The sequence below is a fragment of the Monodelphis domestica genome, chromosome 6, assembly GCF_027887165.1.
Source record: "Monodelphis domestica isolate mMonDom1 chromosome 6, mMonDom1.pri, whole genome shotgun sequence".
Taxonomy (NCBI): domain Eukaryota; kingdom Metazoa; phylum Chordata; class Mammalia; order Didelphimorphia; family Didelphidae; genus Monodelphis; species Monodelphis domestica.
This window is the reverse complement of record NC_077232.1, coordinates 89,324,659-89,344,979: the sequence shown is the minus strand read 5'-3', so window position 1 is coordinate 89,344,979 and position 20,321 is coordinate 89,324,659. Positions and strand designations below refer to the sequence as shown.

The 20,321-nt window shown below is 39.4% G+C and overlaps 1 protein-coding gene across 2 annotated transcripts in view; it reads right to left on the bottom strand.

The window, feature by feature from the left end:
• The window catches only part of CRMP1 (collapsin response mediator protein 1), an 85,515-nt gene extending 67,961 nt beyond the window's left edge, over positions 1-17,554 (bottom strand). Inside the window, exon 1 of one of the 2 annotated variants that reach the window (XM_001364480.4) lies at positions 15,716-17,554. In XM_001364480.4, the coding sequence (XP_001364517.1) occupies positions 15,716-16,096 (381 nt within the window). In that variant the 5' untranslated portion in view covers positions 16,097-17,554. Of the gene's footprint in view, positions 1-12,200; positions 12,657-15,715 lie in introns of those variants that run through there. The other variant, XM_007496748.2, reaches the window with a different exon arrangement.
• Positions 17,555-20,321: the final 2,767 nt, after the last annotated feature.

Here is a 20,321-nt window from a genome sequence, read left to right as displayed (position 1 = left end):
GCCATAGGACACAGCCTTCAGAGTGACCACTCAAATCACTCAAAATAAAAATAAATGTTAATTGGCCTTCATTTTGGATAGGGCAATAGTCTCCACCCACAAATACCAATTCCCCTTTCATTTCAGAAACTATTCCTATTCAACTGTACTATTTTAAGCAGTAAGCAATCTTTAAAAAAATCTTCAAATTGACATTTAATGAATCAAAACTAATTTGAACTTCAGTAGAGGGATCCTTCTCTGTAAAGAAGCCCTGTGATCAATCATCCTATAAAGTCAATGGTCCTTTTTCAGTATCAGTAAGGAGTCATTCATCTGAGTTCTTCAAGATCAAATGTATGTTTTTTTAAGGTTTTCTAATTAAAACAGACTTGAGGTCAGCAGTGGCAATTTTCACAGAAAATTATTAGTTATTTGGCTGAATTGGTCAAATGGGTTGATTGAAAGGCTGGGGAAAAGGGAACCAAAATGGTAAACAGAGGCTGAAATCAAGCCAAACTCTGTACATTCTCGTCCAAACAACTTTAAAATAAGGTCTCAAATAGAATTCTGGAGTAGCGGAGTCAACAAAAAGCCAAGGTGAGCCATTTTTTCAGCATATAGTTTGGCATTAATAAATGAAATAGATGTGTAGATAATTCAGAAGTCTCATTGTTTACTATCTAGAATATCTTCTTCAATAAAACAGTCAGAAAGTATAGACTAGAGTTGTGACAAAATTATATCTTGTTCTGGTCTCCCTAACAACCCTCCCCTTCTAGTTGGTATAAGTTTATGAGTAGCCAGTAAAAAGAGGCAATAGCATAAAATAATATAGAAAAAGGGAATCTCATAGAAAACATCACAAATATCAAAGGAACTTAATTCATAAATTGTATCACATTATTATATATCATGATGTTCTTCTGTTGGTATTATAACATCAAATATTAGGGCAAGTAGGTGGTGAAGTGGATAGAGCATTGCATCTGGAGGCAGGAAGACCAGAATTCAATCCTGATATCAGATACTTATTTGCCCTGACACCTTGGGAAAGCCTCTTGACCCTGTTTGTCTCAGATTCCTAATATGTCAAATGTGCTGCAGAAAGAAATGACAAACCACTTCATCACCTCTGCCCAAAACACCTCAAATGGGATCATGAAGGATCAGACATGATTGAAATGACTGAATAACAAAAATAATGTATTAACCAAAATTTACATCCTAGTAATATGCGTTGAATCAACAAAAGTTATTTAGGCCTTTCTATTAGGGTTCTGTTTCCATGATAATTCCAGACCAACAGAATTCTAAACCAGCAGAACACCAAAAAGGTACTGAAAACTGAGATGATAACGTTGAAGTTTTGCAGATAATTTTGTGATTATTTGGATATGTTAATGACAAACCACAAAGTGGCACAGACAGGAGTTAGTTAGTCTTTCTACCCCCCAAAAAACATATAATTGAAACCACAAACTTCTACCCCCCAAACACTATTCCATCTCCATGTTATCTCATCCTCCCAACTCTATTCTATAGTCAGATGAGTAATACTTCCTTTCTCTTTCTCCATCTTTTTCCACATGAAGACTATCTTACTTCATCATAACATTCCCCACCCCACCATCTGTCCCTATACCCCATTTAATACATGTCTTTATACTCTCTGTGGTTTTGAAAGTGTGGTTACCTTCCAGTTTCCAGCTGCCAATAATGGTCTTTCTTGGTGAGTACCCAAAGAACCAGGAATGCCTGCCCTATTTCATAATTTCATAAATTAATTACTAGTTTAGTGGTGAATTCTAAAAACATCAAAAATAGAATTTTCTATACTGGCAAACAGGAAATAATTAGTTATTGATATGCCAATAATTCCTACCACAAATCCATCAAATTATCAATTAGTTAAAGTAGAAGTCCAAAATCATCACCAAATTAGAAGTATAAAAAATGAGAAGACAGAGCATGTAATTATAGTGTTGCCAAACTAACTCATTTAAACAATCATTTGCTGTGAAAAATTGGAATGTTTAAAAATAACGATATTATCTCTGTTTAACACTGTCTCCTGATGCAATTACCATTAGCAAAAATGGTCACAATGGTCCAGAAAGGATCTTAACCAGAAAGTACTTGATTTCCCTGACAAAGAGAGATATGGAATCCAAAGGCAAATGCTCATTTTGCAGAGGAATAACAAGAATGAAAGGATAGAAAAAAGATCACTATCAGTACTATCTTAAAAAAAGTAAAAATAAGTGAGAGAAAATATAATCCTGCCAAACCATCCAAAGAACAAAAATAAAACTGGGATGGCCACAAATTGCTGCAAAATGGAACATATTTTTCAGGAGCTCGAAAACAATATATTCCTACCATCTGTGACTATAGAACTCTCAGAATTTAATTCTGACCCCTCTGCATATGATGTTCCATATAAGTGTAATAAGAATAATAATCAACTAGGGCCCATGCCTTAGAGCATGTAAACATATATTCTTGCCTGGTTTTAGTCCAAATGACCATGATGAAAGTTGGTGGGAGCTTTTTCGAACCATGTGGGTCTGAGGGCTTAATACACTCTGATGATGAACAGGAATTCTACTTGGCTGAAGAGTCAAAAGTACTCATGACCCAAGAGGTACTGAACAAAAGTTAAGTTTGCACTTAATTAAATTTTATTTTATTTTCCCAGATTACATGAAAAAAACAGTTCCTAACATTTTTTAAGAGTATTAAATTTCAAATTCTCTCCTTCCTCCTTCCATCCCCACCTCCACATCCACTGTTGGGTAAGTAATAACATGTAGATTTTATATGTATAGTCCTGTAAAACACTTTTTCCATATTAATCTTTTTGTGGAAGGAAACTCAAATAGAAAAAAAAAAGTTCATAAAGTAAGTGAAAAAAGTTTCCTTTGGTCTGGATTCAGATTCTATTAGTTCTTTTCCTGTGGAAGCAGATGGAATTTTTATCATGAGTCCTTTAGAATAGTTTTGGATCACTGTATTATTGAGAATAGCCTTTATTCATAATTGTTCATTGTATAATATTCCTGTCACTGTATAATGTTCTCCTGGTTTTGCTTATTTCATTCTGCTTCAGTTCATGTAAGACTTTGCAGGTTTTTCTGAGCTCCTCTTGCTTGTCATTTCTTACAGCAAATTCCATTATTGTAATTCCATTACAATCATATACTATAACTTACTCAGCCATTCCCTAATTGATGGGCATTTCCAATGGTTCGCCTCCACAGAAAGAGCTACTGTAAGTATTTTTGTACCTATAGGTACTTCCCTCCTTTTAAAAAATTTCTTTTGGATACAAACATAGTAATGATATTGCTGGGACAAATAATGTTTATTATTTTATAGCCTTTTAAGTATATGTCCAAATTGCTGTCCAGCATGATTTTTAAAAATTATTTATTTATAATATTTTTCCATCATTATATGATTCATGATCCCACACACACACTTCCCTCCTCCAATCTGGAGCTTATAAATAGTTCCACTGGGTTATACATGTATCATTGTTTAAAACCTATTTCCATGTTATTCATATTTGCAAAAGAATGATCTTTTAATGCCAAAACCCTAATCACATTCCCATCAAACCACATGATAGATCATATGTTTTTCTTCTGCATTTCTACTCCCACAGTTCTTTCTCTGGATGTGGATAGTGTTCTTTCTCATAAATTCCTCTGGATTGCCCTGGGTCATTGCATTGCTGCTAGTAGAGAAGTCCCTTATGTTTGATTGTACTACAATGTATCAATCTCTGTATACTATTTTCTCCTGGTTCTGCTCCTTTTGCTCTGCATCAGTTCATGGAAGTCTTTCCAGTTCACATGGAATCCCTCCAGTTCATCATTCCTTTCAGCACAATAGTATTCCACCACCAACAGATAAAACAATTTTTTCAGTCATTCTCCAATCAATGAACACTCCCTCATTTTCCAATTTTTTTTTTGCCATCACAAATAGCATGGCTATAAATATTTTTGTACAAGTATTTTTTCCTAATTATCTCTTTGGGGTTCAAACCCAGCAGTGGTATGGATGGATCAAGGGTCAGGCAATCTTTTAAAGCCCTTTGAGTCCAGAATGATTGTATCAGTTTACAACTCCCCCAACAACACTTTTTGTCTCAACTTTCCCAAATCCCCTCTAAGTTTTGTCATTTTCCTTTTCTGCCATAACAGCCAAGCTAATAGGTGTGGAGTTATACCTCAGAGTTGTTTTAATTTTAATTTCTCTAATTTATAGTGATTTTGAGCATTTTTGTATGACTATAAAGAGTTTTAATTTCTTTGTCTGAGAACTGCCTGTTCATATCCTTTGACGATTTATAAATTGGGAAATTCTTATATATTTAACTTATTTCTCTATGAATTTGAGAAATGAAGGCTTTATTAGAGAGACTTGTAAAAATATTTCCAATGTTATGATTACTGTATGTTACTTTCCCTCTGTTTTGTTTCTAACCTCTACCTCCCTGAATTTGCCCTCTTTCCTATCAGGCTTCTCTGTTCTCTTATCCCTTCCCCTCCTACTTTCCTGTAAGGTAAAATAGCATCCCATATCGATTGTGTATGTTCTTCCCTCATTGATCCAGTTCCTATGAGAGTATGATTCATTCACATGCTCCTCTCCCCACCTCTGCCATCTTCCCCTGAGCTGTAGAAGCTTTCATGCCTCTTTTATGAGTGATCATTTACTGCATTTTATTTTCCCCTTCCCTTTCTCCCAATGCATTCCTCTTTTTCATACCTTAATTTTATTTTTTCATATCATTCCATAATATTCAACTCATACCCTTACTCTTTTTCTATATATACTGCTAACTGCCTTATAAATTACAAAGTTCTTTGGAGTTACAAGAATCATCTCCCCATTTGGGATATACACAGTTTTAACTTTATTGAATGCCTTGATTTTGCTTACCTTTTTACCTTTTTATGATTCTCTTGAGTCTTGCATTTAAGAGTCAATTTTCCCTCTCAGCTCTGCTTTTTTCATCAGGACTGTCTCTATTTCACTGAATATTCATTTCCCCCCTGAAGGATTATGCTCAATTTTGCTGAGTAAGTGATTCTTTCTTGATGTACTAGCTTCTTTGGACTCTGGAATATCATATTCCAAGTTCTCTAACACTTTAACATGGAAGTTGCTAAATCTTGTGTTATCCTGACTATGACTCCAATTTGAATTATTCCTTTTGGACTACTTGCAATATTTTCTGCTTGACATGGGAATTTTACTATAATTTTACTAGAAGTTGTCCTTTGGGGATCTCTTTCAGGAGGTGTTTGGAGAATTCTTTCAATTTCCATTTTGCTCTCTCTTCTAGAATATCAGAGCAGTTTTCCTTGCTGGTTTCTTGAAAGATAATGTATATGCTCTTTTTTTGACCATGGTTTTACAGTAATTGAATAATTCTTAAATTATCTTTCCTGGATTAGTTATCCAGGCCAATTGTTTCTCCAATTGTATATTTCCCATTTTTTTCTATTTGTTTTCATTCATTTGACTTGGTTTGGTTTGTTTCTTGATATTTCATGGAGTCATTAGCTTCCATTTGCCCAATTCTAATTTTTAAGACAAAATTTTCTTCAGTAAGTTTTTATACTTCCTTTTCCATTTGGCCATTTTTATTTTCTAAAGGGTTCTTTTCCTCAGGGAATTTTTGTACCTCTTTTTCCTTAGTGCCAATTCTGCCTTTCAAAGAAGTTCTCTTCAGTGCATTTTTGTATATCTTTTTTCCACTTAACCAATTCTCTTTTTAAGCGATTCTACTCTTCACTGGATTTCTGTGCCTCTATTACCAATTGACCTATTCTGTTCTTTTTTTTTTAAACTGAGACTGCATTTAAAAGAGATAGCCTAAAAGTCTCTCAAATTATTTTCCTTTTTGGCTGCATTTGACACAAAAACTACTATGAACATCTGAGTTTGGTTGGAAGGTGGGTACAAAAGCAAGCATTCTTCCCTCTACCTGGCTAATATGTTGAGAAATTGGGACCACTGTTCCTTATGTGTTTGTTCTTCCCTAATTTATGGTGAATATGGGGAATAAAGTAGACATGACCACATTATAACCTTGTGAACACTGAACTGTGTAGAAGCAAATGACAGAAGACAAGCTTACAAATGGATGTGAATAGCCAGTCATCTAATAATAGTGGAATCACCAAGGGATATTACCATCATAAAAAAAAGACCAACTATGGACAATAGAAAGGCATCTAAGAGGCCAACAAAGAGCTGCATGTTAAAAAAGAAACTTCACAAGGACTCTAGTAAGGGAGAGAAGGAATCTCCAGTTCCATATATTTGATGTATGTGTGCCTAACCGTATTTTAAATTGATCCTATTCTCTCCCATGAACCTTGTATATTTAAAGGAGTACACTATCTGGATTGAGGGAATGTTTTTGTAACTACTCTTATCACTCTACCTTCTCAGTAATGTTATTGCAAAAACTAATTTATTTCAACTGATTTGATTAATAATGGGGAACATACCAGATGGGACTTCAGAAAGTAAAACATTAGATCCTACAGATATTCAAAATTAATTATCCCTCCTAAAAAGTTCCTGAGGGATATAATCAGATATGATCTAAGTACACAATCTGCCTATTGAACTAATAGTTGGAAGAGTAGAATCATGGCTACTGAATAAGGAAATAGAGATGATAGTCAAAAAGTTAAATTGGAGTAGGACCTGACCAAAAAAATATTTATTGACATGACCAAAAACACAGAGATGAAATTCTTGCTAAAAATAATATAACTGGGAATTCAATGTTAAGTTTCAAAATAGTTCAAAGATATTCCAGTAGACTAAAAATGAACATTTTCAATAAACAACAATCAAAATGGCTAATAGCCTTTATCACTATGCATTTATTTTTTTTTTAATTCTTACCTTCCATCTTAGAATCAATACTATGTATTGGTTCCAAGGTAGAAGAGCGATAAAGACTAGGCAATGGGGGTTAAGTGACTTGCCTAGGATCACATAGTTGGGAAGTGTCTGAGGCCAGTTTTAGGTCCTCCCATCTTTAGGCCTGGCTCTCAATCCACTAAGCCACCCAGATGTCTCACCACCTTGTGTTTATTTTGTTTACACTTTTGTATGTTATCTCCTCTGTCAGAATGCAAGCTTTTTGAGAACAAGGACTATTTTGTTTTTCTTTTTGTCTCTCCAGCACCTAGGACAGTGGCTGGCATATACTACAGACATTATAAATGTTTCTTTATTAATTAAATAAGAAATTCTGTCTACTTTCTCATCTCTAGGATATTCATGGGATTGGCTCAAATCCCTAAGGGTAAACCTGAAAGTATAAAAAGAACACAGATAGGCTTTCACAGATAATTGTCTGCCAAATCTATATCTTCCTCACCTCATGCCTATAAGTAATGCAAGATTCCATTATGCTTTTTTGTTTATTTATTTAAAAATCCACATGATTTGATATAACAAAATAGATTTCAAGTCTCTCCTTCATTATAGTTCCCCCCATGTCTATGCTGAGATAATATGAGATATCTGGATACATGTAACCATGGAGATAACTGTTCAATGATCTTCTGATTATCAATATCAAATAATACATAAAACATTAAGTCAATGCTGAACAAAGGCTCACCATTGTCATGACTGTGATTATCTACAGAGTTCAAATACAGGAAGTCCCTCAAAATGGTGAGGTCCTCCAAACACTACTGTTTGTGGCCATCATAATTATAGATAAATATAAATATATAAAATGCCACAATCCTACCAGACATACACAATAAGATCTAGACACTCAAAAGAAACTAGCCTAAAAGACCACAAACAAAAATTAGTGTATTAACTAATACTAATACACTAATAGTGTATTAACTGAGTGTATAACTCAGACAGATACAGAAAATAGATAACAATCTAGTTTCACAGCACATTGGAGACCTATCTTTATCATAAAGGAAGGGACTATGTGTATGGAATGTGACATATTGTACATAGTCATTGTTTCTTATGATTTGTGCATTACCTTTATTTAAAGTTTTTCTTTGTTAAGTGGAAGACTTAAATGGAGAGTAGAAAAGGGAAATAGGAGAGGGCTAAGGGCAAATGGTCATGATAGATTAAAAAGCAATCATATTTTCTAAAAAAAGGATTGAATGGAAGGAGAATGAGATAAATTGTATTTGGGAAATATTTGTAGTCTCTTCAATGAGCCCTCTCTGATACACAAAAAAATTAAATATCAATATTTTATCAGTGACTCTATATAGATAAGAAGAATATAATCATTTAAAAGTATGGCTGAATCAAAAGGCAATAAAGAAACATATGGTTAGCATAGATCCAAGTAAGTATGCAAATAATGATCCAATTGAAAGAAGTGGTAAAAGAAGGCTAACACAAGGAAATAAATGATTGATATAGGCTTGTGGCACAAATGTTTTATGAACTTGAAAATTTTATATGAAATATATATATATGTATGTATATATATACACATATATCAAATCTCTAACACAAAAATATTTAGGAACCCCTCTGCTACATTATTTCTGATCCAATATAACAATAAATATTAATAATTCAAAACCACATGAACTCATTTATACATGTGTATGTGTATGTTATACTAAAAGATTTCTAAATTATAAATTGTAAATCAAAATACCCCTTATTTTGCAAACAATAGTTATAGTAAATAATAATAGTTAGCATCTGTATAGTGATTTAAAGCTTAAAAAGTAGTTTACAAATATTATCTCATTTTATCATCCTAACCACTCTGGGAGGTAGGTACTTTATTAATCCCTGTTTTGCAGATGAGAAAATAGATACAGAGAGAGATTAAGTGGCTTGCCCAGGATCACACAGTAAGTGTCCAAGGCAAGATTATCTTCCTGACTTCAGGTCCAACACTAAATTCATTGAGCCACCTAGTGACCTCTCCTCTATAAAGAAAAGCTCTACTTTGATAACTCATTTCTCTAATGCTTTAAGGTTCACAAAACTCTTTCCTTAACAACAATAATAGTTTCCTTATTAAATAATAATACTCATGCTACCTACCTTACTAGGTTATTTTTAAGTATTATTAATCTCTCTTTAAAGATGAGGAAATTTAGGTTTAATGAAATTAAAGGAAACCCACATGATGGCAGAACTGGCAGAGATACTGGGATCCCAAGTCCTTGCTTTTCAAATAGGAACACTTTTTTTTTATTACAAGAGAGGTTTTAGGTACCATTATGGAACCATGAAAAAAGTATTAAATCTATATGCACAAGCTTTGGGTCCCCATTCCTGTTCAATTACATGACAGTTGCTTGACCTATAGCAAACCACTTCTCCTTCTGGAACTCGTTTTCTTCATCAAAAGAGAGAGTTGAATTAGATGCTCTTTAAATTAATTCCATCTTTCTTTTGCTATTACTAATACTCTGTTGTATGCCAAAAGCTTCCTTAAAACTCTAAAATTCTATATCCATATTATTAGCAACTCTATCCTAGCTTAGACTTTTTCCAGTTGGAAAGTCCATTTTATATGTTTTGAAAAATGATATATGTATCACCCAGTGGAACTGCTTGTCAGCTTTGGAAGGGGGGAGAAAGGAGTAGGGGGATTATGAATCATGTAACCATGAAAAATATTCTAAATAAAAACTTAAAAATTTTAAAAGTCCATTTTAGCTATATTCTAAAGGTCCTTCCATTTCTTATAACCTATAATCTTTTTTAAAGGGTCCCTTTTAGCTCTGTCATTTTACACATTAGGATTTTCATCTTAAAATACTACACTACTCACTATTACACTATTTATAGATATGAACTTTCTCTAAGTACCCACCTTTGAGAATAGACTTTGGTAATTCAATTACCTCAATGATATTGGAGTATACTTTTGAATCTTAGCACAATCCATCATTTCTTCCACCCACCCCCAGTTCAGTTGGTCCTTAGGTAGTTATTCAGGGAAGGAAAGCTTTTGCTAGATCACAAAAGCAAGTGACTAGACTATTCCCTTTACAGATTGAGCCACACCCAAAGTTTTCTCTAGGCATGACAGCAGCAAAGCTTCATAGACATAGTCCATAACATCAGTCAGGCCTTAATGTATAACTAATTAAGGAAAAAATATCTTGTGTATTTGAATGCTTTATAAATGTTTTAAATCATCCTTAAGGGCTAAAAGCTGAGGAACCTGTTATGTTTGTTTGTTTTTCCCTCCCTAGACAGGGCCAGTTAACATTCTTAGGGGCAAAATTAAAGTCATAAGAAATATGAATATTCATCGAAGCTTCTCTCCACCCTCTTATTCTTTTAGATGTCACATCTAGAGAAAATGCCCTCAGTGGTCAACACCTATTAATTAACTACTTAACCACAGCAGTAGCTTGGCAAAGTAGCACGGCGTATCTATAAATTGTCAATTTTTTTTCCCCTTGAGGCTTTAATTCACTCTGTCCTAGATGAATTGGATTTGTCAAGGAAAAAAAGTGTTTGGGGAGTTACAAGGTTCCTCTTGAGGGAGTTCACTGTAATTTTTTTTTTTAAAGAAAGAACCTGTGTTTCTGTTACTAGTACAATGCACAGCAGAATTTGAAGCATTTTACAAAGGAACTTTGTCCCAGAATGAAGGCGCTGTCTGTACTTCCACCAATGAATGGTCTTTCCTTCAAACTACAAATCTATCCGAGGAGAAATGAGTTTAAACCCATGTACGATTTTTGAAGGTCTCAAGTCTGGCTTTTTTCTTAAGACTCTGAGCTTGCTGCCTTTGTTACCCCCTTTTCCTAAATTTCTACAGTCCTTAGAATCTTGAGGATTGTAATGGTGCCGCTTTAGCTGGAGAAATAGTCCGAATTCGCATTGTATCTCACCGAGGCCAGGGAGGAAAGCTTGCGCTTTTTTCCAATATTTCCCACCTGTGCTTGGCCCACCTGCCATAGTTTAGGAGCGGCGCTCAGATACCACAAGGGAATCTGTGATTTAGCAGGACTTTTCCAGCTTATCAGCTACCTCAAATAGGGGCGCCCTGAAAATATACTAGGCATTCTGGCTTTGAGCACCACCCAATAACTTGACCTGAACCCAAGAAAGCAGTTTCTTAAGCCAGGGATAGTATCTCCAGCCCTAGCACCCCTCCCACACTGCCATAGTCAAATTCTACATCCCAGGTTCTTTGGCCAGATCCAGATTTTTCTTTGTTTCCGCCCACGCGTAGATGGGAATGCCAGATCACCACTCCCATCTTTTCTCCTCCCCCCACCTTGTCAGAGCCTGGCTAACTTTAACCCTCTGACTCCCGATTTCACCGCCTCAGAGGACCCTCTCTCATCTATTAATAGCCCAGGAAGGTTGGGAGGCGGTGCCGCTGTCATGGCGCTCCCAGGCTCACCCTATTTCTACCAGCACACCACCAACATCCCCATCCCCCCTCCCCTCCTCGGGGCTGGAAGGAAATGAAAACCAGTGGATGCCAGGAGGAGCTACATGGCAGAGATTATGCCCCACTCTCCTTAGGGAAGTCAGGGATGGGAGTGGGGGGAGGTGTTTGGAGACTCCAAGCAACTGAGGTCCCCTCCCTCTTTTGTTCTGTTTAGCATCAATTGCATCCACCTTCCCACCCAGTCCATTCTTTCCCCTTCTATGGCATCTCCCTCCTTCCCATCACGGGAAGGGTGGACCAGTTCGGAGCCTTCAGAGCTAGCTAGTCAAAGTCCCTGGAGGGTCCATGGGTACCAAGTCTCTATTCTCTGGCATTACTAGTTGAGCCAGAGGTGGGGTGACAGAAGGAGATGATAGTAGAAAAGGGTTAGAAGGAGACATTGCGGTGCTAGGGAACCGCCCACCCCCACCCCACGCCCTCCATGCCCGCTGGAATCAGAGTTTCCCACCCCCCCATCCCTCTACCCCATACACCAAGTGCCACAGTCTCCCCCCAGCCAAGCACCCGGGGGTGGGAGGGGAAGGAACTGGGCAGAGTCCATTTTTCAACCCCACCTGCAAAGGCCGACACTTGCCTTCACCTCAATTTTATAGCCGCCTTAGTCCAATCCATATTTTCAGCCCCCAAGCCTCCTCCCCAACGTCTTCCAGAGAAAAGCTATAGGGCCCCCACCCCCTCCCGCCTAACAAAGGCTGGAGAGCTCTGGGAAGAATCCTCTTTCTGTGTCCTGGACTGGTCTTACCGTTATATGAGGGATGCTCTTCTTGCCCTGATAAGACATGGTCACTCTCCCTCTGTGTGGGGGCTCTCCCTCTGTCTCTGCCTCTGTCTCTCCCCCTCTGTCTCCGGGTCTCAGGCGCTCACACAACACCCCCGCGTGCGGGCCCAGGAAGGCTTGTCGCCCAGCAATCAAAGGTTTAAAAATATTTTAATAAAGGCAAAGTTTTCTTTTCCAAAAACGGAACGGCAGCGTTGGCAAAACCTGCTACCTTTTTTTTCCGGCTGCAATAAAACAGGGCCGGGTCTCCCAAAGGGAGTTGGCTAGAGAGAGCTCCTTCTAGAGGCAGCGCCAGCGCCCTCTCGGCTGCAGGAACCTAGCAGGATTCGCCCAGATCAGCTCAACCCAGGAAGCGCTTCCTTTCCAATCTTCCTTCCCCCCAACCCCTAACACATGCTTCCTCCTTTCTACTCCTCAAGCTCACCGCCTCCCAACACACCCACCGATTTACCTCAGCCACCCATCCAGAGACCGGGGAGCTCAGTGAAGCTGGAGAGTTCCCCAGCAGTACTAAATCCTTCCAAATGGAATGACATTTATACCATCATTTCTTTTGGTTTTGTATTTTCCCCACTCATAGTTGTTCCAGTTTCTAAAAGGTATCTGGAAACCAGAGTAGACGTTATCCCCATTGCTACAGGTGTTTCTGTGTCTTGAGGTTGGAACTGGGGGTGAGGAAGCAGCACCTTAGCAGGAAACATCTGGGTTGGAAAGATCATATCCAGTGGGAGTCCCAAACAAGAGGCTGCCTCTACCTAGGACAAGATAGCAGAGGTGCTTTGGCCCTGGCTTCAGAAATCTTATTTGTTTACCTTTAGTATGGGCTCTTGGTAGGGGAAAGTTATCCGATAAATTCCTACTAGAGGTGGACAGAAAGTACAGGGGATAACTCTGGTTGTCCTTGGATTAGTCAATTTACTGTTTGCCTTATCTCTGAAATGAGGGTACTGGAAAAGCACTGGAGGCCCATTCCAACTCTAATTAGTTAATTCTGAAATTTAGAATTCAGAATCAGTCCCTGAGCATAAAAGACAAATGTTGCTGAGATGAGCACTTTCCATTTGAATTGTCAATTCAGCATTCTCTCCCATTTCAAAACTAATTTATATTATGAGTCTCTAGAGGTGGAACCCAGTGGAAAGCCAGAGAGGAAAGGGCACAGATTCAGTCAAGGGAGGACAGTGGAAACAATTTACCCATTTAAGTAGACTTGAGCCAAGGTATCTATTGTTTAACACTTAAGTTTAAGGGTAAGAAGCCAGTGGATTTATTTAAGAACTCTCTACCATAAAGTTTTGAACAGTCATGTCTGTACACCCCAGGGAAATGGCCCCAAGAAAATCAGAGAACATGGCAGTATTTAAAAAGGAGGATGTAGTGAGGAGTGTCCCCTATTCCCAGTGGGCCCATAAAATGCTGCTCCTTGTGCATCACAACTAGGGGCAGAGTTGGGAAAAAGGAATAGGTCATAAGAAAGGAGGGAATTGGGGAGGAAGAGAGGAAATGGTGGGGAGAGGAATTTTTAAAAGGCAGCATGGTAGAAAATTCAAATCCCTCTTGAAATCAGGAAACTAACCACTGGCTAGTCCCTTCACCTTTCTGAGTATCAAATTTCTCATCTGTAAAATAAGAATACTATCATTGTACTTGCTCTACCTGCCCCACAGAGTTGGTATGGAGAAATGTTCTGTAAATCTCAAAGTGATGCAGAAAAGGAGGCTGTTAATTTTAAGAAGGATTGAGCACTTCCAACTTCTATCCCCAACCAGAGAATCCTGAACCACATCTATTTATTATTTTCTTCCTTTTACTTTTGAATTGTTGAACTTGTAGGAGCAAATTGCTTTTTTCTTCCTTCCTTCCTCTTTCTTTTTTCCTTCTTTCCTCTTTTTTCCTTCCTTCCTCCCTTTCTTTCTTTCTTTCTTTCTTTCTTTCTTTCTTTCTTTCTTTCTTTCTTTCTTTCTTTCTTTCTTTCTTTCTTTCTTTCTTTCTTTCTTTCTTTCTTTCTTCCTTCCTTCCTTCGTTTTTACTATTATTACTTTTTAAATGAATCCTTCAAAAATTAACTCTTCCCTGGAAGATTAGACCGCAGGGCCTGAAGCATGAACCCAGCCTTGAGGCTGAGCGACAGCTCTGGTGGGAGGGGGCACTTAGGGAAGAGAAGGGTAGCTCAGCAGGATTGTTCCTCTGCTCCATTAACTCTTACTAAAACCTCGGAGTTCCCTTGGAGCCACCCTTTGTCCAGCTTCAGTGACGCCAGGGAAAAGTGGGTGGAGGCTTACACCGCGGCAAAACCCAGGGTCTAGTGACTGTCTGATCTTAGCTCATGAATGAATCCGAGCTTATCGCAGCAGGAACCTCTCAGAGTTCTGGCTGCTTAAATCCTTCCCTTAGCAACCAGACAACAAGTTGGATTGAGGGGATCTGGGGTCTGGGGGAGGGGAGGTACCACAATGGTTCTGCCGCTCCCTTATTAACAGTTGAAATTTAGATAAAGCTTTATATCCATCATTTCATTTCATTTCATTGTTTTGCTCCACTGATAACCGCGTGAGATAAGTGGTTTATTTACAGATGAGGAAATTGAGGTCCCTGGTTGTTAAGAGACTAGTCCAAGGTCACACGGTTAGCAATTGGTAGAACTGGAATTCGAAACAAGATCAACTGATTCTAGAATCGATGTTCTTTTCAATATAGCATTCCTACTCCTTCACAACATTGAAACAGAACGAATGACTTGCTCTGCCAACATCCGCAAGGGTCCCTTACTTTCCAGTGACTCCGAAGGGAAACTAAGTCCCAGTTCCTGGTCAGATAACCCAAGCAAATTTCAGACCCCGCAACGTACCCCCAAAGCCGCTTTGTTACTCCTGGACTCCTGGAGGGCGAAAGTGAAGTATTGCGCCCCCTTTAGCAGTTTGGTCCTAATCTCAAACCAGCTCTCCACGAGGTCAAGACCACAGTCGCAGGATTTTCAAGAAAAAGATGTGCAGGGGTAGAAGCGGGGAGCGGAGGAGAATCTAGGTTGTCTCTGAGTTCGTTCCATTCCCCAGGCTAGCCTAGGACTGGCGATGGGAAACCAAGGGGCACTCACTGTCTGGGGTCCCTCCTCAAGAATCCCGACACCATGACGCCTGCTTCTCTTATTCTGGGGCCGAGGCACCTCAACTTTGCTGTCTGCCAGCAAAGGTTTGGCTGGGTCTCCAACTCACAAATTTGGAACCTCCCTGTTTCCCCCAAGTCCCTTCCATCTCCCCATTTTCTCTCCCCGCCCCCAAAGCCTGCAGTGCCATGCTGAGGAAGAGACCCCTATGGGGTGGGGGGAGGGAGTCCGCAGTCTAGGTTTCTCTTATCCGCAGCCTCACTTCTCTCCCTCCGCAGATCAAATGCTGTTCTCCCCCCCCCCACCTCCTCCCAACACACACACACACACACACACACACACACACACACACACACACACACACTTCCCTTTTTACCTTCCCATTGTCCGGGCCCTGGAGCATTTCCTTTCCCATCGGGTATCGGATTTCCACGCCTGGTGTCTTGTCATCCCTGTCCCCGGGAGAGCTGATGACAGAGCCAGACACTTCGCTCACATCGCTGGCGGTCTCGCTAAAATTGTCCCCCGTTTCCCCCAAGAACATCATGTCGGGCCTGCTGCTGCTCCTGGGAGTCCGGGAGCCCTTTCTACCCACGCTATAGGCATCGAAGTCGATGGTTTTGTTCTCGTAGGCGCCCTCCACCGAGGCGAACATGCCCCCATATTTCTGGCGTGGGGTCTGGGCTGTAGTGCCGGGCCGGGCCAGATACACAGGCAGGTCATCCTCCTTATTCCAGTTCCTTTTCCTCTCAGCCATCCCTAGCACTCTCCTCTTGTACCCCCTCCGTGTCTTTCGTCCTCTCCCCCCTCCCCGCCCCCCCAGCCGAGTTCCTCTGGCACCTTCACTCTTGGGCTGCACCACCTCCAAGGACCCTAAACATGAATGAATGGAGCGATGGATGGATGGATGGATGGATGGATGGATGGATGGGTGGATGGAGCAATATGAGGAGAAGGGAGGGGAGGAAGGAGTGAGTAAGGGGAAAGGAGTTAAAACCAGATAGACCTTAAAAAGAGGGAAAAGAAACCCGCATCCCCTAATCCGGTTGGAGCACGTGAAATAAAGTACAAAGGGAAGATCGAGATGATGGCAGCAAGGAAAGGTGATGTGAAGGAATAGTGGAGGTTGAGGCGGCGGCAGCACCAGCAGCAGGACCGCAGTGCACTAGCTGCTGCTACCCCGCTATAAAGACTGATCCCGATTGGAGAGAAAGGGTGGGGGAAGCCCTCTTCTGCACCTACACACACGCACACAGGCGCGCGCGCGCACACACATACACATATATACACGCAAGGGGCTACTCTTCACTCCAGGAAGCGGCCGCCCCTCACGCCACCCTTTCTGCCTGGGTTGCTTCTACTGTGGCGTGTGCACCTGCTGCTGCAGCAGCCTCGCCGCCGCCTCTGGCGTCTGTGAGGTTTGGCAGAGCCAGAGGAAGGTGACACAGAACTGAAGTCGGCAGTCCCCTTCCTGAGAGCAGGGGAGACTCACTAGAACGCCCAGTTCCAGGGTAAAATAGCCTTTGGGGGCTGGTTCTAAGAGGATCTGGAATTCCTCCTCAAATCAGCTGTGCCAGCTACCCCTCCACCGACCTTCTCTAAATCCCTCCAGGGATCTACATAAGTTATTCAAGCTTGGCATATTTGCTCCCCAACCCCGTTTTATGACTCCAGAGAAGAAAAAATATCCTCAAACGCCAAAGATACTCAGTCCTCCAGAACAGAAGAAGGCGGGCAAAGATTGGTGTCTTCCTCCTCTTTTTGTCTGAGGCGCAGACGAGGGGGTGGACCCGGGGATAAGGCGCTGGAACGGAACATTAGCCAGGGGAGAGACTGTGACTGCAGCCAGGAGACCCCAGCAGTACCCAGAGCGAAGACTTGGCTTCTGACACGGAAGTAATCACCGCCCGCTCTGATGCCTAAACTATACACCCTCCCACTTTGGCTAGAGCTGGCAGATTTCGTCACATGGTGCCTAAGATAGGAAAGTCTCCGAGAAAGGACTGAAGAGGATTAGTTCATCGAGAAAATAAAGCATGCCCCCCATGCTCCTTCCCTTGACTTCATCCTAGCTCTTGCTTAGACTGGAGAATAAAGTAGGTTCTGGGAGCTGTCCCTTCAGCACTTTCAGGAATCCTGTCCCTTTCTGCTCCATAGGATCCGTATCCCCAAGACTTACAGTGAAGGATTGCATGAGCCAAAAACAAAGACGCCTCATACAAGGACTCGGTAACACCGTGAGTTTTATTTCTGTACCTTAAAGGTTTCCACAGATACTTTCAACTGAGCTTCAGAGATAGGGAGAAGTGAAGAATTGAGCTATTTTCCCGTGAATTTGATTATCTAATCTTTTCCTTCACTTGTCTATAACTACAAATGAGTCAAACACATGTAAAATATTTTTACACCTTGGTTTAGGATCAGAGAATATGACAGCTAAAGTGACCTCAGAAATCATGTAAACCAACTCCCTCATTTTATAGATTGGAAATTAAATTCTGGGGAGTGGAAATGAGATTATCAAAGTAACAGATCTGGGGAGCGAAGTGACCCTGAGTTATTTGGTCCTCATCCACTCTAAATTATATTATACAGGTTTTATATCTTCTTATTCAATATCCATTTGTCCAATCAATAAATATTCACTGTTATATGCAAAATACATTGTAATAGGTGCTGATACTTATATATACATGCATATATATGTACACATATATACATACATATGCTCACACACATATGTTCAACCATATCATAATATGGAGAGGGAATTGTACCTAATTGAAAAGAATGTAGTGAAGGCTAATGATCTCTAAGTTATCCTATTTAGTTTTCTATTCTTTTTTTCACACTCTTAACTCCAGCTTCATGTAGAAGAAAGAGGCCATGGACGCAGGAAATCTTGAGTTCAACTGCCAGTTTTGTTATTTACTATGTGTGTCCATGGGTAAGTTACTTAACTGTTTGAGATTCCACTTCCTCACCTATATTATAGGGTTATTGATACTTGAATGATCTACTTTCAAAAGATTTTGAGGAAAGTGTTTTGAAAAATTTGAAATATGAATAGGCACACATGCAGCTAAATATAGTTAAGCAACTATAGCATCAATCAAAGCAAGTGGAAATAACAACAAAAGCAAATTCTTTGAGCCTAAGAACAAAAATTCAAACTTCTTTATTCTAAATTATTAACATAATGACATGAGCATAACATGCACTTAATAGATGTTTGTTAAGTTGAATTACAAAATGAAGCAGTTGAAGCTAATGGAGAAGGAACTGGATCAAGGTCATACAATTAGTTAGGGACAGAGCCAAAAGTAGGATACATTTTCTAAGCCCCTTCCCAGTATTCTTTCCACTATAGAAGACTACCTCTCTAAACTTTCTTGACTCATTTTTGTTGTTGTTCTTAGTCATTTCAATCCTGTCCAACTCTGTGTGTCCTCATTTGAGGTTTTCTTGGAAAAGATCCTGGCCATTTCCTTCTTCATGATGGGAAAAGTGAGGCAAGGGGGGTTAAGTGACTTGTTCAGGGCCATACAGCTAGTAAGTAAATGTTTGTGGCCAGATTTGAAATCAAGAAGATGTTCCTGAATCCAGGCATGGTACTCTATCCACTGCACTGCCTAGCTATCCTGACTTATTTTTATTCAGGACAAATAACATAGCAGTATGTCATTTCTGCTAGATTGCAAGATAGAGGTCAGATGCTTTCTATCTTTGTTCATATCATCATATTTCAGGGGACAGAGATTTGAACTGGAAGGCTAAGAAGATAGAATCTAGCTTTAGGTCTGGCTCTGCTGCAAACTAGCTGTGTGACCTTGAATAAATCATTTCTGCTGCCTGAGTCTCAGATTCCTCACATGTCAAATGAAAGAGATGTTGTAGATTATCTCTTTGCATCCTTTTAGTCCTTTATCTGTGTTTCAAACTGAGCTCTAATAGATAATAGAGTTGTGTCTCTGAAAGTAATTCAACCCCCAAGCTTATAAACTATTTGTAATACAGAGAAAACTATACTGGTATGAAAATTATATATACATCTATTGGTATGAAGTAGCAATGAACATCAACAATACTTCAACATTCAAAAGAAAAGCTTTTAATTCTTAAAAAATGCATACATTTTAATGTATAAAATTATACAAAGTATACATTTAATGAACATAGAAAAATACATCTTGTTAACAAGATAAAACATCAGCTTATTTTACACTGGTTTCAGTGAACAATACAAAGTTCTGATATTCCACGAAGAGAATATTGACTTTACTGACACCATGGTCTGAAATCTGAGCAATTCTAGTAAAAAACCATGTGTGTGTGTGTGTGTGTGTGTGTGTGTGTGTGTGTGTTTGTGTGTACACATTATATTTAATTACATCAAAAATATCAGGGGCATAATGTGTTGCTTTAAAACTCAGTTTGTAGAGCCCACCCCCACCCCAAGAGGTGTCTTACCAGAGAAGAAGTACTGCCTATGCCAATGGACAGGTGAAACCTATGTTTATATCACAAGTCTTATTTGCAAGAATTTGGGCTACTATTGTGCTTTTGCATATATACATATATGCACATGTATACCTATGCAAAGATACTTTAGTAGTCTCCATATACAGTGATACAAACACATCTGTGTGTATATCTCCAAAGACTATGTGTGTATGTGTCTATTTGAAGGGATAAGTATAAACACAAATCATCTTGAGGTCCTACAGTGTGAGTTACAAAGATGCAGGTTGGTTGGGTGGAGCAACATTTCAATCCTAATATTGGTGCTTATATCACTTCTGATCCATTAGGACTCCCGACAGCCACTAGGAGAATGCACACTGAGAGATATGAGGATTGTAGTTATTTTTGCAAATTTACAAACCATGAAGTCTAAGCCTTTCTCTTTTTCCCACCTTCATCAAAAAGGCTAAATTATTTCAAAACAAAAGATAAGAGTCTGAAACTGTGCAGAGCTACAT